Source organism: Electrona antarctica (assembly GCF_951216825.1).
Source record: "Electrona antarctica genome assembly, chromosome: 11".
Lineage (NCBI taxonomy): Eukaryota > Metazoa > Chordata > Actinopteri > Myctophiformes > Myctophidae > Electrona > Electrona antarctica.
This window is the reverse complement of record NC_136792.1, coordinates 21,508,501-21,526,463: the sequence shown is the minus strand read 5'-3', so window position 1 is coordinate 21,526,463 and position 17,963 is coordinate 21,508,501. Positions and strand designations below refer to the sequence as shown.

Here is a 17,963-nt window from a genome sequence, read left to right as displayed (position 1 = left end):
AACTTTTTACTTTTAAATGTTTTGTAGTTTCTGAGTTATTTAACTTAAACGCCCAATGCATTCTCAATGGCAATAGCACAAACTTTGGCATGCTACTAGTCCTACATACTTACACTAGAAACCCCATTCAAACCTATTTAGGTTCATCTTACGGTGGACATATTGTTGAAGAAATACAGAAATCAGTTAATCAGTGTGCTCATATTTGGGTGTAGCTGCATTGGGAACTCCTTTTATGGCTGAGTAATGGTGACATGAGTGTGACGTTAGACATTGACCTAGCCTCGGTCCCAGGCTCACTTATCTGCGAAAAGAAGAGCCTGGTCACAACGTAAGGCAAAGAAGCTATCGGTGGACGTATCCTCCGGAACATCCATCAGATGTATTTCCCCCGGATACGATATTTTCCCGACCAATCACAACACTTGTTTCATTCGCGGAGAATGTGAACTGATTTGTAAAGCATCAACGTCATTTCCTTGTTTCGGTGGGGACTAGTAAACACAGCCACTTTGTCGCACAGACCAGCAGTGTATCTGCCATAGATATATATAAACACTAGATAGCTCACCCGCGCTGTTGGCCAATGGAGAGCGACGTCGTTACGTGGCGGCCATCTTACCTCGGGACACATAACATTGTGTCTATGGGGCATGTACTCTTAACTGACCATAACTTGCTCAATTTTCAACCGATTTTCAAACGGTTTGGTTTGTTATAAACGTCAGAGACGTCCGCATACTTATATGCTTTTATACGACGTTCATATAAAAAACATAAATTAAGCAGATAAGCGTCCTGAATCATAGCCACGTTGACAACGTTTGTAATAAACCAACCCGTTTGTAAATCCGTCAAGATTTGAGCGAGTTATGACTGTTTCTGTTTGAGCTGCCATTGAACACACTGTACTGTATCCCCGAAGTAAGATGGCTGCCGGGTGAACGACGTCAGAAACTCCGCCTTGAGCCATCTAGTGTTTATATATATCTATGGTATCTGCTACCTCTGCATCATGGATGGAAATAAGGGCCATGACACTGTGTCAGTTGCAGAAGAGAGGACTGACACGCAGAAACAGCTGGTAACAAGTCAGCAAAATGTCCAGCAAAGAAAGAAGGAAGTGAAAGACCTCAGACAAAGCATAGAGACCCTGAATAATTCTACAGAAGCAGCTGTGGATGCCAGTGACAAGATCTTCTCTGAGCTTATAGTCTCCACCGAGAGAAGGCACAGAGAGGTTAAAGAATTGATCTGGGATCAGTTGAATACTTCAGTGGCCCAGGCTGAGGGACTCCTGAGGCGGATTGAGTTTACATCATATTTAGCGGAATTATCAGCTCTTATCATCATACATCATCATCTCATACTGGCCAATCAGAAGAATGCCTGTTGCCGTGATTGTTTAGCCGATTTGCTCGTTTACATATGACATACATTTTCCCTTCAATGTCAATGGCGTTTAATGTTTTGATGTTTAATTTACATCATATTCAGCGGAATTTTACCTAATTTCTCCTTTCATTGTCAATGGCAAATATTGAGACGTGTGGGGACAAGATTTAGTGGACATTTGACCTGAATTCCCCTTTCAATGTCAAATCTTGAGACGTTTGGGGACAAAAGCTGTTTATAGAAGGGCCTAGCGCCCCTTAAAAATCACACCTGTGTGAAGTGAGGGGCGCTCTTATCATCATACATGTAACATGTTTATTTGCTTTGTGTAGGACAAAAATCACACCCGTGTGAACTGAGTGGTGTAAGGTCTTATATAGCCTGATCAGCTGTGGTCTGACGTAATGAAATCACACCCGGGTGAACTGGGTGACCGTAGCAACCATGCTAATTTTTTGAGCACAGACAGACAGACTAACAAAGCCAGTCGTAGGAGTGGTTTACACCACTCAAAAATAGACAGGCTGATTTTCCCAGACACACATGACGTAAAATTCTCCATTCATTGTCAATGGGAAATTGACAATGAATGTGTAGGACGGAAATCTACACTAATAGCCGAATATAGGAGGGCTTGCGCCCCTCAAAAAGAATGCTAATGCACGTTTTGTATTTACATTTGCTATGTAAAATATCGGATATCGGCAAAATATCTGGAAATGTATAAATTAATATATCGGATCGGAATGGAAAAAACCTGTATCGTTGCATCCCTACTGTGTGTGTGTGTGTATAAATTACATACTCTACCAACAACGTAGGAGCCATATTACAACAAAGTATACTTTATTTCAGGCCAATTTCATATGAAGAGATATAATGTAACAGAATTTATGGTTCTAAAACACATGCACATATATATCTATAAAAAAACAGATCATTACTGAATATAAATCATTTCATGTGCATTTAGAAAAAGATCTAAATACAGTCCTTTAACTTGTGTAATTAGTTCTACCTCTACAATGACAGTCAACCGCTTACTATTTTCTGACAATTACACACTAAGCATCAACATAACATTTGTGACAAAAAAGGCATCATTTACACACACACACAAAAAAGAAATAATCTGTAGCCGTGCAATACAAGCACTGTAGTGTACTGTACCAGTCTTTAAAAAGAAAAATCACCTTTTACTGTAGTTGCATTGTTCTCACCAACACTGTTTTTTCCATCTTATATCCCCCACCTACACACGATTCTACGAGCAAGAAAATCCTAAACTAACTGGGAGCTCCTGAAACAGAAACCGTTCTTGCAACAAAAAATGTCTCCGTTCGTTTTCTTGTTCTGTAGTTAATACTGGCAAATTTCATGAATATGCTGGGAATCGAGCCGATTTAGCAAACTGTAAGGCAATGCTCAAGGACACGCATGGTAAAGGCAGATTTGCCCAAGATGACAGCAGTAATGCAAAATGTGTAGTCATGTCATGTAAACATAATATTCTGATCAATATGGGAGGAAACCTCTATGCTGTTCTCTCCACTATTGTTGCTGATGCTGAAGCAGTTCATTACTCCAAGAGAATGTAAACATGCGAGCACTGTGGAAGAATTCACTTTCCCTTCTACTAGAATCTCATACTCAACTTGGGGTTAAGCTAAATGTCTCTGTAGTACGGTTACACACTGGCATTCCGAAGCCCGTTATTCTGACACACTGCCATTGCGACGCGCTTAATACTAACCCTGTCCCTAACCCAAACCCTAACTGCTTGCGGAAGCCACGTAGTTGGAGTGACGGTGTGTTGGAATGACACTCTGTTCCCCTGTAGTACAACGGTGTCTCTCGCAAAGAGGAACAGTTCCACAAGCCAACACCACGTTGCGGATCGGTTCTATTTGGTAGCGGACCCCCTCATGCGATCGAATGTAAATTGAGCTTATAGGCCACTCAAACAATCATCAATCATAATCTTTTTCTAGATACAGATTTTCTCTGCTATAACAACTCATTCAGACATTAGCTAACACACAGACTCAAGACAAACATACATTTTCTCATTAGCTTATAAATGTTTTCATTTATACAGGGTTGATTACAAATCATACCATTTCTGGATCCATAAAAATGAGGGGGGGGGCTTACGGTGTTAAGATTCACTACAAAAATATCTTTGGAATACAAAGTCACAACAGTGCCCAGCTAAAATCACAAGCGAGGAACTGCACAATCAGAGTCACCAATGTCAGTCTAACCGTGGCAAGTTTGTACGCGTCATTCGCGGCACCGATACAGTTGCGTAAAGATCCGCCCGCCTGTGATTGGTGATAAAGTTATAGACCACGATGGAGGGGCGCCGTCTCAAGCGAACTTGAGCCACGAAATACCACAAGCTAAAGCACGCGAGTTGCCGTGTCGAACATTGTTAAGTTCGCTTGAACAGACTCAGGCCCAACCAACTCGATATGAACTCAATAGTAAATCCTCATACCCCCCCCACCCGAGTCCCGCAAGTAGGGAAAAGTCGTGAGGGGGCTGTCACCACTTACTGGTACTGTGACACCGGTGACCAGCACCATTTCCATGCTTGCGAGTGTGACACATGACTAGAGGCTAAGCAGTTCCACATGCGTCACAGAAGGTGACGTTCCATGGGCCAATCAGAGGTAGGCGGGGGCAGGTCTTTACGAAACCGTTTTGGCATCTTGAATCACGCAGTTTTTAAAATCGCTCTTTACCAGACGACCTTCTCACACACATCTAAAACCAGTCTATCAGAAGCCCTCGTTATCAACCTAAAGGTGCTTTCACGCCAGCTGCGATGCAATGTTTGGGCGACGCACATCAATGTTAAGTCGACGTAAAGAACACATTTCACTTTTCCACCGAGAGTGGCATGAATGGCCCAAGCTGAACAATATTAAACTCAGTTATTTTCGCCAAAGCAAACAGAGTGACAGTCAGTGTGTGAGTGGGAGAAATGTTGCTTCAAGCTAAAATGTTGCATTCCGGTGTGACTGCAACAGAGCAACACATTTCCCTTTGATTCAAGTGCCGGGATTATTTGTATTGCTTCCGGTGTGAATGCACCCAAACACTATACAATGTGGGTTTCAAAAACATAGGCAACCTCTTAAGTTCAGCCATTTTATATTTTTCAAACATTGTAACTGTAGAATTGTAATCACATTTTATTTTATTGATCAAATAGCTACAGTTCATCTTAATAATCTTTAGATGTCCTTTTTTGTTAATGTTGAAGAATATCTTAAAAATTGGAAAAATAAAATGCTCTACGTGACCAACAGCTGTACAATAATAATGAGCATTATGATGCCATGCAGAGATGCAACATCAGCTACCTGATCCAAATGACTCAATTGTTTTGTATCAAAGAAGATTCCATATCAGTGAGTGACATCAGCTGTAGTAATGCGGTGAAAGTTGACCCTGTTAGAAAAATCCATCTATTAACCACTTAAACCCTCTAGTCTTAGTTAAACAGGCTTGAGTTCCGACCGCTCTTTTACATCTACACCAAGTCTCTTTGCCAAAAATAGCCAATCTACAAGCTTGCATTTTTTGGCTGATGTTCCCCTCGTAATATAGATGCTGGGGTTCAAGTGGTTATGGAATTTAAAACAAATAAGCATATAAAAGGCTGTTTGATCTCAGCTATAATACATTATGTAATATCCTAAAATAAAAAGAATACTAAAAGGTTAAAACCAAGAATGAATCATGAATTAGGCTCGAGTAAGACTGAGATACAAAGAAGCTAGTGTTCAAATAATAATAATAAAAAAAGTCCCTAAATCCCATAATACATTTATAAAATAGAGAAATATAGTTTTGATTACTGAACATTAGCGCACATAGCAGAATGTTGTTAATGTTCAGGAAAGGCAACCTCTTGGATATTGCTCGTTGCTGCAACACAGAAACGTGGTAATTTGTTGTTTTGCTCGCAAAAAAGAAAAGAAAATATAAAACAAAAATACAACTGAAGGCACTTGATGACAACGGTTTAACTTAGACTTGCTGGCACAGCCAAGCAGCAATGTAGTAGTAGTGTAGTCCCCCTCCTGCCAGGCGCTATTAGTCCAAACCCTTTCACCCCACCAAAGACAACATGTCCAAACTAGGCCTCATGTCACCTGTACTCCAAATCAGTACTGTTCCGTTCGCACCAGATACATCATTTTTGGTTCAGGCTCACAAGGATTCGAGAAAAAACAGTTCCATTCATTAAAAAGGAGGCCAAATATAAATGGTAGTCAATCTGGAAGAAATAGTCCCAAGTAGCATGGTCTCATGCTAGCTTGTAGTAAAATGAGGCACTAGACGCTCACAGGCAGCTGTGGATGACGGCAGTCCTTTTTCTGACCAAGTATACATACACTCCAGCCCAGCACGGCAATGAGGGTGGAACCAGGGGAAAAGGCGCAAGTTTAATTGCCTGTTCATGGGCCAGCCTTGAAAACACAGACAAAAAAATACAGGTGAGAAAAACAAAATAACAGAACGAAAAGAACAGAATATCACTGCCTCAAACAGAGGGACGTGCAGAGAGACTCGCTTTTTAGTGCACTGGTTCTCAAAGTGGGGTCCGGGGACCCCCTCAGGGTTCCTTTGAGGATGGTTCCAAACGGACCCTTTACAGGTCTGCAACTCTGAGAATGTACAAACCGGTCCATTTGGTTTATTTCGTGTACACTCGCCGAGTTATGGGGGGGGGGGGGGGGGGGGGGGGTGTCCTTGATATTATATATATAAAGTTTGAGAACCACTGCTTTAGTGTCTTGTCTCAACAGTTCAGAGAGCTGTTGTGGTGTTATAACTTTTGCGCCCCCCTTGCTGTGGAGCCTTCTATAACCATGTGAGGAAGCTCTCCTTGTCGATCTTGGTGGCCGCCAGCACGGACTCCATGTCGTTGAGGATGTCGGAGCTGAGGGCCTCCTGCAGGCTGGGCATCAGCTCCTCTCCCTCCACGGCCATGCTCTCACTCTCCAGGCTGCCCAGGTCCACGTCGGTGCCGGGGATGGCGTCCAGGTAGTCGGGGAAGCGGCTGGGCTGCGTCCCCATGGAGGCCGGAAGCGAGTCCCCTGCGTGACAAAAAGGGAGTCCATGTCAGTGCTGATTTTGACAGGAAATTTAGTTTGGTCTTTTGAATACAATTCTGTTAAGAATAGGGTAAGTGATTTTCCTTGGTTAAAATAAGAGTTAAAAAGCCCTGTTCAGTAACAGCAGTGTCTCTCCAGCTATTTATTAAACAGAAAATTCAGGTCGGGATACCAATTTCATCCAATCAGGATAGAGAACGCAGTCAGGATACAGATTAAACAAGTGGAATTGTAAGTGATGATACAAACAAATGAGCAGACAAAATTGGAACTGGAACTCTATAAAAATTAAGCTGATTAATGGATACTCTCTACTAATGTATTTTATGTTCATTAAAGAGCTGGAGAGACAGGGAGACCCCTGTTATTGAACAAACACTGACACAGTGATTACTATCAGAATATAGTGATCTAACAAAAGAAAATCACAAAAAAGAAATATCACTCAAGCTACCTACCCTATACCTGAAATGTTTTACTTCTAGTCTAGTTTTAGTCGACTAAATATCATGAGATTTTAGTCGACTAAATCTAATTTTTTGTTTCGAGTAAAATGTTATTTTTGGCAGGCCATGATGCCATTGAAATAGCTGCATGCCGAAAATAGCTGATCTACAAGCACTGAGACGCTTGTAGATCAGCTATTTACGGTCAATGACACCCATGCGCAGTCACGCACCCGTGACGACTTGTCTTAGGTCACATTCCCACCTACCCACCTACCACTTTGGTAGACTCGATGCGAATGGGCGGAGAAATTGGGATTCTTGCATATTTCATTTGCTGCGGTTTGCCTTCACACTGCGCTGTATAACTGCAGCAATTGGAAACGCAGCAGGAACCTTATCAATGTGTTCAATTCATAAACTATACAGTGAAATATATACGTGTTAAAAATATATATACTTTGAGCGATAGTTAGGACTTTAGGACGTAAAGTGATGGTAACGTGGTTGCAGTGTGTATCGTCGGGGACTGGACGTGTGTGTGTGCGTGCGTACACTTTATGCAACATTGTGCAAATGTGCGATGGAACCTAATCTCCTCCATTCTCTTGCTATAATTATGTATATATCCTGTACACTGCATTGTTCGTGTATGTAATCTTCAGCATAAGCCTGTATGATGGTCTGGCCATGGCCCATATTGCAATAAGGGCTTCTATCTCTTCATTAGACGACGTGTGTCCACGGGTCATCTTAAAAGCGTGATCCGCACTCTGCTGCGTTTTGAAGTGAAGCAAAACCCCCGTTTTCTGGTGTGAAGGTGACCTTAGTTCTACTGGATCTCTTCTCCACTAGTCCCTTGCTAACATTTTAGTTTAGTTTTCATTTGTTGATGAAATTGACAGTATATTTAGTCTTATTTTTAATTACCATAGCTTAGTTTCCATTTAGTTTTCATCAGTGAAAAAAGGTAGTCAACAAACATTTTTCGTCATAGTTTTAGTCAACGTAATCGACACTGGTCCACGACAGCCAGGACCGATTTCATTTGTGGTAATTGCGGCACTAAATGACCAGTACCTTCATGACCAGTACCTTCATACATACATGACCTAAAGACAATATTCCATAAACGCATGTAAATGTTCTCTGAACCATCTTTTTCACTATTCAACAATATACCTCCATGTCATAATCTACATGGCTTTGTTAACTGAAAAGCAAGTACAATACCGTTGCAATGAGGCAGGCTGCAGCCTGTCCCACGGTTTGTCTGTGTATCACTGTCCAAACATGTGTACACCAGAGGGTGCTGCTGATTGCCGATTAGGTTTTTAAAATTAAGTTAAAAAAAAATAATATCACACCCAGCCTGGGCCGTGGCTCAGCGGTCCAGGCACAATGGCTGGTAATCCAGTCTGGCAGTGTGCTGCGGGTTCGACTCCCAATCCCGACTGCCATTACTGCATGTCACCCCCCATTTCCTGTCAGCCTACTGTGTCAGCCTATCGTCTGTAAGATGACAACCAAACGTATGTGATAAAGTATATATAGCCCCGAGCTGAATTAAAACAGTTGCACTGTTTAAAAAAAAGAAGATTTGCTCATGACGTAAATTCTCCTTTCATTGTCAATGGCAAATGTGACACGTGTTGTGACAAAAAGCTGTATATAGCGCCCCTCAAAAATAATCCAATACATATTGACACCTTGAGAGTGAATTCCTCGTCTGTGTGTGTGTGTGTGTGGGGGGGGGGGGGGGGGCTCACCAGTGTCCATCTCGTCCACACTGTTGAGGAAGTCATCGGGGGTGCGAGGAACACTGTAGCTGCTCATGCTTAAGCCGCTGTCTGTGCTCTCGTCTCTGGAGTGGTAGGTGCCGCTGAAAGGGGGGGAGGGGGATGGGGTGTCATACACACAAAGGTTGAAAAATTATTAAAAAGTATAAAAATAATAATCTATTTTCATTTCAAGGACCTTTGATATTGTTGCTGTTGGGCAGAAACCTCTCCATATTTTCAAAAGTAGCAGATCCACAAGCTCGAAATGTGCCGCGAAGCTTTGAGCTTGTAGATCTCCTGTGTTCGCTATTTGAGTCTTGAAAAGTAATAGTTTTGGACATAATGATGTTTCCATCTGACAGAGACGATATGCATTAGGGCACTGACCCCCATTTAATATATGATTTGCATTATCTACACTGCAATATCCTCAATTTAACTAAGAGAGTGTACAAATGGAACCAAATGGATCCGTTAAGAGTCGCCAGAACCATTGGTCTAGTATACTGGCTCTCAACGTGGGTATGGGTGGGGACCCCCAATGCGGTCCGTCAGGGTTCTAGAGGTCATAAGCTAAATAGTTAGGAACTCCAATATGTCTGCAACTCTCGAGAGTGTACCAAATGTAACCAAATGGACACCATTTTGTACATTCTCGGTTAAACTGAAATAAAAAAAAAGGTTGAGACGGTCTAGTCACTGATCATGTATTACAATTCTCTTTTCCAGATTTAAGACAGTCTTCCTAGAGCAGAGCTCTGGATTACGCCACTTAACTCTACTCCCAAAATAAGCTCCTTTAATTTAATTAAAGCAATCTGACAGACCTAACTGTCTGAAAACCAACAGGAGCCCTTTCCTGCCAATGCCCCCTATATATATATATATATATATATATGTGTATCTCACACACACACACACACACACACACACACACACACACACACACACACACACACACACACACACACACACACACACACACACACACACACACACACACACACACACACACACACACACACACACACACACACACACACACACACACACACACACACACACACACACACACACACACACACACACACACACACACACACACACACACACACAGAGCGGAATCACGAATGACTTTGTTAAAGCAGAATCTCCCTTTCTTCATTTCTAGGATATAGCATTGAGTGAGAAGGACAGAGAGAGAGAAAGAGGGAGAGAGCGAAAGAGAGAGATACAGATTTGACAAGCCTATACTAATTAGCAGAGAAAATATGTAGGCTGAATATGGTAGGGACAGGATGAATGAGGCTATTGTGAGAGCAGGGGAGTGGAAGGGGGTATGGAGCGAGGGAACAAGGGAGGGAGTGAGGGAGATTAGATTGGCCGGTCTGCACTGATGTTCTCATGGGGCCTGTTTGCAGTTCATCTCTATCCTCGTTTCATCCCTTCCATTATTAGGGCCGTCACGATTACACATTTAAGTTGACAATTAATTGACACAAATAATTGCGATTAACGATTGAATTGTGTTTGTGGAACGTTACAATTATCGGTTAGTCTTCGTAATCACAAATTGCACAGGGCAGATATGACAAATAACTTAAAAATGCAAAGAAATCACTGACACATTATACAAAACTTCCATGTTTCAACATGGAAACGATTGCCGATAATGCAAAAATAGTTGTCATTATCTCAAATAATTGCGATTAGGCAATTGTGTAATAATTGTGGCAGGCCATTATATTATTTGTCATTATTCTATCGATTACTTTTTCAATTAATCAAGCAATCGAGAAGTGTGTGTGCACCCGCGTGTATGTGTGTGTTTTATACAAATTGACAATAAAATGAATACGAATTACGTTGATACACAATGGTGTTGTACAATAGCATTGCACAATAGTGTCACATAAAAGTAGACAAGTAGAAAATAGCTAATGTAGCTCCCAGGGTGCAACTATTAAAAACAGCAGCCATTTGTGAACTTTTTCCCCCCTTTTTTATGCTTGGTTAACATTATTATGAAATATGAAAGAAGAGGGTGATCTGAACAAACTTGTTTCGACTCACACTACACACTGTTCATTTAACCACTTAAACGAGCGGTTTTCAACCGTTTTCATATCAAGGTCCATTATTTATTCAGCATTTGAGCCACGGACCACCATTTGGTGAGATTTAGCCTCTCAGACCCAAGAATATTTTGTTGTTGTTGGATAAGATTTTGTCCACAATTTCTTACTGTATTGATGTTGGTACCAATAGGAGGCAAATTATCAAATTGTGTAGATTTCTTGTAAATTAAGTCTAAAGCCAATGTTTAACAATACTTTACGTCTTGAGAGTATAACATGGTATTCATTAGTTTCATTTTACGCTCAAAAGAGTTAAAGATCTAATAAGGGTCCATTGGGTTACCAACTCTCCATCATTTAGCTGGAGACCACCTGGAAACCCCTCAAGGACCACTGGTTGAAAACCATTAACGTAAACCCTATACTTAAGTTGACCAGGGTCCCCCAGGGCTCTATACTTGGTCCACCTCCCCATAACAAATCCCTTCATTCCACAATAGTATCATGGTTCATGTTGTTATAACATGTTAATAAAGTTGGGTCTTTTTAACTTACATTTTGAACTTAAATCTGAAGACGAGTCAGTGGAACTCAAAGGCGTACAGTCGACACAAGCTCATACATTATTCCTGTCAACATTATCTAAAAGAATATTTAATATCTAAATTACATGATGAATGTGATTTTATGACAGGCTTTACAGCGGCTGTTCCCTGCACTACCGCAGCTGTACACCAGAGGTCGACATTGTGCACACAAATCGAGTAGTGAGCTGCCTGGCTCCAATGAGTCACTGCCATGTGAACAGGGTCAAAAGGCAGAGACTACATTTTTTTCCCCTGCAACTTGTGTAACACAGGCAGCTCACACTGGAAGCTCACACTGGAAGCTCAATATAGAAACTTCCAGGTACACTGACAAAATGCAGCCTGCCCAACAAGCTTAACTTTAACCAAAGACAAGTGGTGGAAAGTAACTACATACCGTTCTACAACCGCTCTTGTAGATCTGCTATTTTCAAAAGATTCCTATACATGGAAACTTGAAATGGGACATTCTGCATAATGAGTACTTTTACTTTTGGTACTTTTAAGTCAATTTTGAATCAACTTTTGGTACTTTTAAGTCAATTTTGAATCAACTTTTAAATTGACTTATAACAGAGTGCAGTGCAGTATTGATACTTTTACTTAAAATACAACATTTGAGTACTTTTTCCACCACTGTCAAAGACCCAGCCAGGGAGACTGATGTCATCCTTTATCAAGTTGGTGGAAGACGTACTCGGAATATATCCTAATATAAAAATATATACTTTCATGTATGCCCACACTCCAGCTCAGGTTGGGCTGAAAACTTTCCATAGCCGTTGTGTTATGACCCGGGGAAGGTCAACATCATGGCCTTAATATTTAACTTTTAAAAAACTATTAATTTACACTGGACATCAATAGAGGCCAGATAGGGCTGAACCTTTCCTCAAATATGGATAATGAATAACATCACAGTACTGAAATCACTCACAGTGCTGGAAAGTAACATAAGCACATGCACTACATTACTGTACTACTGCAGATTTTGATTATTATTCCAAAATTAGCCACTTAAGCGCCAAGCCCCATGTTACACTTTGGAAATACCAGATCACAATGCATGAGTGAGTTTGTAGATTGGCCATATTTTGTGGGAAAAGGAATCTGTACTTTTATTGGTACCGTAAGTATATTGTAATACCATTACTTTTGTACTTCTACTTGAATACAAGAATTTTACTTGAAACAGCATTTTTCCATTGTGGTATTGCTCGTTCCTTTGTGGTATTGCTAGCTTGTTCTCCATACCAATCAACGCCTCAGACACTAATGTACAAGACCAAAACACACCACCCATTCAATCTGCAGCCTGAATATTTTCTCTGCTAAATCTTGATAAAAACAAATAAAAAAAAACCCATTTTTCTAATATGGCTTTCCCACATCTTGAGAAAGCGATGTTCTGCTTCGAGTAATTTTTGATTAGAGACGCTCATGTGGCTGCGTGTGCATGTGCATGTGCGTGCATCCAAACCAACCTGTTGAGGAATGGGTCCGAGCTGTTGGCCGTCATGGTCCGTGCGTCCTGGCCCATGGGGGAGGACACTGGGTTCAAGGTACCGCCGTCCTGCTCCATGCTGGTGGGGAGCTGGTTCCGTATGGCGAGCTCCTACAACCCAGATCGAAACAAAAACACACGGACTGAGTGGAGCCATCCATGACATAGAGTTCTTGTATATTAAGTAATGCAGATGTTTAACAATAATTGAACTTTGAGAGCGTATAATGAAACCAAATGGTTTCATATATTACGCTCTCAAGAGTTAATGATCTATAAGGGTCCATTTGGTTACCACTCTACCACTCTCCATGATTTAGGTGGGGATCACCTGGAACCTCCTCAAGGACCACTGGTGGTCCCCGGACCACTACTGGCATAGACAGAGCAATGGTTCTCAATCATCTAAATTGCAAGGTCTCCCCTTAACTCTTGACACTGACAGAATAGAAATGTAATCAAACGTACCCGTTAGGGTCCATTTTGTTCCATATATATTGTCAGAGTAACACACTTGTAAGGGTCAATTTAGACCCCCCCCCCTCCCGGCTTGAGATGCGATCCCTTCGACTATAGGTTCAACTCCAGACAGAGCCTCTACTCCTCTCAAGAATCAACCCTGTTGTCACATCACAGGTTTTACAGATGTAAAATAAGTCTGAGAAATTAGTTTTTTTGACCAAGCTCCATTGTCTTTTTGTTGTTTTTTTCCACCCAGAGTGAGCAGGGAGAAGAATCTAACAGTAAAGAAGCATGTCAAAGAGAACAATGTGTTGTGTGTTATCTACTTAGCAGATACACCATGTTTTTTTTTTACCATTTTGAAAAATATTTTAAAATTGTTCAACTAGCCGATGTAAAAAATGTAAAAAAAAAAAGGCTAGGAAGTTTAGGGATAAGGGGTAAGGAACTATGGCGAAAATATGGCCCTTACAATTCAGGGTGGTCTGCTCGCGATGGACGTCTGTTAGCTCCTCAGAGACTACTTGTAAATATTGATCACTGACGTGTGCTGAACGAACCTGCTGTCCCGTGACTCTCTCTTCCCGTGCCCTCGCCTATGGTATAGAATGTTTCATTCAGGGATCACATACGCTCCGGGTCACCGTGTCCCCGTTCTCTCACTCTCTACACCGAGTTTCCAATTACGCAACAGACCGACTACTGTTTAGAGAGATTTGTTTTCCGCACACAGGCAGCAGCAGTGAAGGGATAAAACTGAGGTCACACTTCAGACTTCAGTTCTTTATGTCCTTTCTCTAAGTGTACGTCCTTGAGGAGTAGGCCAAGTTAAAGACACTATAATTTCGAGAGCAAAAGGAAACAACATGTTGAATACTTCATGCTGGCTTTTCTCCCTTTACTGGTGGTAAAAGAGGGAAGTGGACACAATGATCTCTCAGATAATCTCCCTTATTTATCTGTTTAGCGGAGGGAGAAAAATAAAATCAGGCTTTTCCTTGTGTGAAGGTGTGTACATTTTACATGAACAGTTCATCTGAAGGTGTTTCCTGCTTGAGCAACAAGGCCTTATCCTCACATCCCACGCATGCACATAAACAGTCAGGTTTTGATTAAGACATTGGCTTTACAACCAGCCCTGTGTACTGTAAACAACATCCTTTATGGTTTTATGGCTCTATTTTTGCCCATCTGCTGGGCAGTTTGACAGATCTTAACTGGCTTTCGTCGCACTTTTTTGGAACACACGTCTTCGGGCGTGTCGAGTATTAACGCAAGATTACGGTTCGCTTCCACTGCAAAGCAGGACAGCCCACGCGGTTTTGCAACCCTCCTAATGATTTAACCCAGAGATACTGTTCAGGATCCACTTTGCAAATGTGCATGGACGCTGTCATGTCAGCCTGTCTGTAAAAATATCCTATTCTATCAGACGCTATAGGGTTCATGTGAGTAAATGGTGCATTTATATAGCGCCTTTAACCAAGGCGCTTTACATAGATTGTGCATTACATTCACCCATTCACACACACATTCATACACCGATTGCGGCGGAAGCCATGCAAGGTACCAACCAGCACATCGGGAGCAATTTGGGGTTCAGTGTCTTGCCCAAGGACACTTCGACATGTAGACAGGAGGAGCCGGGATTCGAACCGCCGACCCATGGATCATTGGACGACCTGCTCTACCTCTTGAGCCACAGTCGCCCAATATAAGTACAATGGATATACTGTAAATGCAGTGGGGAAAGGACCTGGACATTTTCTGTTATGGGTGACCTCTAAGCTACCCTGTCCCCAAGCTAATTAAGTCATCTATTGACTCATTTTATCTTTAATCAGTGCCTTTGTCCGTCATACCAGTTAATCATTCATGTCTTTAGACTGTATTGTACATGCAATTCAAATCCACACATGCTGTTGTCAGAAAGAACTCCTGAATAGCCGGCGTTCTCAATAAAGACAATCTAACCACTTAAACACTATGACCGGAGTCCCCCAGGGCTCTATACTACTAGCCCCCCTTCAACACGCACACATCTACTACACGCTCTATAAGCTTACAGATATGCTATTGTAATGTACGACAACTATAAAATGACCACTTGAAAACCAGAACCCAATTCTGGGGTAGCATTAGCACAAAAGAATATCAGATCTACAAGTTTGTAGATCGGCTACTTTTGACAAAGATTTTGTGTAGAGTGAAAAAAGCTGTCCAAGTACAAACTACAAAGCCAACTCAGATCCAGTTTACTAAGAGGGAAGTTAAGTGGTTCATCGGACTAATCAATATTTTATGTTTATAAAACAAAAAAACAAGTCAACAATAGAATAATCACTAAGAGAATAATTGATAGTTCTAGCCCTACTTCCTAGACAGGGAACCTTTCAACAGCTTGCAGTGAATGACATGGTAAACAAAGCCAGCGGAAACCCTCATTCATAATCAGAAAGTGCTGTTTTCTGCTGAACTGACACGGCCTTGAGTAAACGGGGCCTAACTGGGCTCCACCGCCCAGCGTGGGCGGCTCTGCTCTGTGTGTGACACATCGCTGTCAGGAAGCAATCAAGTGACCACACAATGACTCACTGCAAGTTTCACTGCAGTGCAAGCCCTAACAAAATAAAAGCCCTTGTTCAAGAGCGGCCAAAACCCTGAGCAGTGGTTAACAAAATAAAATCCCTTTTTCGACAGCAGCCAAAACAGATTTTCTGTTCTTACAGAAATGTGACGTTCGAGTTAAAGATTTGCGCACCTCTCAGGTGTATTTCTGGCAGTTTCAATGATAATGGAAACCTTTGGGGTGTTTCAGGTTGCACTCGCACACATGTGAAATTTGTCCTCTGCACCTCACTAAGAGCACTGAGCGCTAAGACAGCACATTTAACCATTTACAGAACAAAAACGGAATAATTCATAATTCACCCCTTGCTGACCATGAAAATAATAGAATACAATCATATTCAAGGATTCCCCAACAGTACAAACCCTGGATATCATCTGTAATAGCATATTATGTCTGTAAAGACTATAGCTACAACATAGCTTTGTATATAGTAAATAACTGGTCTTGTGGCCTATTGGTATTCCTAAATGGACTGGGTTCATTAGACACTGAAACTCCAGTAGATTCAAGGATTTCCAGCACTCATACAAATCCTGGTTAGACGGGATAGTTCAGGAGTTGTTGTTTTTTAGTTCTGGGCTTGATATCGCAAATCCTGCGGTTTTGGTCAAATATTTGAAAGCAGTTCTAAATCTGCCCCTACTGTTACTCAGAAATGTCTTCCTAATGGAAACAAATGAGGTAAAACAGTTACTGAGAGATGGGTCAGCTAGCCAGTTTCAGTTTTTTGTGAGACAACGGCTAAAATGCTAGCTGACCCATTTATTTCTCAGTAAAGGTCCCTGCACACAGAGCGCGTTTTTCGTTTTTTGCGGCATTTCTCCATCGGTTTTACGAAAAATGCGTCCAGTGCGTCCACAACGGTTTGACCACAATCTAGGGATTTTGCAAATATTTATTAACCAATGAAAAGTATTAACAAGAGCTTGTGACTAAATAACTACACTGGATACGCAATTACGCATTGGTGCCCCCCCTTCACACACAACCCATGAAAAAGTAAGTGTTTTAGACCTATAAGCCCCCCCCTAACCTGACTCCGCCAGATGGGGCAGCAGAGAGTACACTGGGTTCCCCCCTCCTGCTCCCATCTGGGAACTCTCAGGCAGACTTGTTGATGCCCGGCCACAAAACGGCCTGGACAATCAGCGGCAGCTAGAGGCGGGATCAAGGCATACACAGTGCTGCCTTGATCCCGCCTCTAGCTGCTGCTGATTGGCGGTGGCTGGGGGACAGGGGCTATAGTATTATGTATTAATGGTGATGGCGGTGGCTGGGGGACAGGGGCTATAGTATTATGTATTAATGGTGATGGCGGTGGCTGGGGGACAGGGGCTATAGTATTGTATTAATGGTGATGGCTATAGTATTGCTAAAGGTCTTGTGGTTCCTGACCTGGGGTCTCTGACGGAGCAGCTCCTGTTGCTTCAGTCGCAGCCGTTCCTTCTCCATCTGCTGCAGCCTGAGCTGGCCGTTGCCCCCCAGGACCGAGCTGTGGGCGGGAGGCGGCCCCCCGTGCAGCTTCACTGGGGCACTCTGGGAGATCCTCTGCTGGTTCAGGGCTGTAGCGGAAGATTAAAGAGGGAAGATAAGGACCAGATAAAACAGTGGGTGGAAGAAGTGCTTTTAAGTTAGATATGTTATCTCCATGTTTTAACTTTTGTAAATGAACGCCCCACTTGATCATCCTCTAAGTCAACCATGTAGTGGAGTAGAAGTATAAAGTGTTGAAAAATGTGGCATTTTTCTAAATTAATGTAAAAGTACCTTTAAATTGCATTACAGTACTTGAGTAAATGTAATTAAGTTACTTTCCACCACTGCCCGTGGGGAAATTCAGGCGTCGTACCAGCAATAGCAGTCAGTGTGAAAGACAGGATGGGTACAGGTAAGAGATAAGAGCAAGATTACAAATATATATAATAAATATAAAGATGTAGCGTTTG

At 41.9% G+C, this 17,963-nt stretch overlaps 1 protein-coding gene across 1 annotated transcript in view; it reads right to left on the bottom strand.

Annotated features, from left to right (window-relative positions):
• Positions 1-2,224: 2,224 nt before the first annotated feature.
• The window catches only part of yap1 (Yes1 associated transcriptional regulator), a 40,648-nt gene continuing 24,909 nt past the window's right edge, over positions 2,225-17,963 (bottom strand). Inside the window, exons 5-8 of the mRNA XM_079514123.1 lie at positions 17,413-17,579; positions 12,904-13,034; positions 8,743-8,855; positions 2,225-6,509 (exon numbers count right to left, since the gene is read on the bottom strand). Of these exons, the coding sequence (XP_079370249.1) occupies positions 6,274-6,509; positions 8,743-8,855; positions 12,904-13,034; positions 17,413-17,579 (647 nt within the window). The 3' untranslated portion in view covers positions 2,225-6,273. The remainder of the gene's footprint in view (positions 6,510-8,742; positions 8,856-12,903; positions 13,035-17,412; positions 17,580-17,963) is intronic.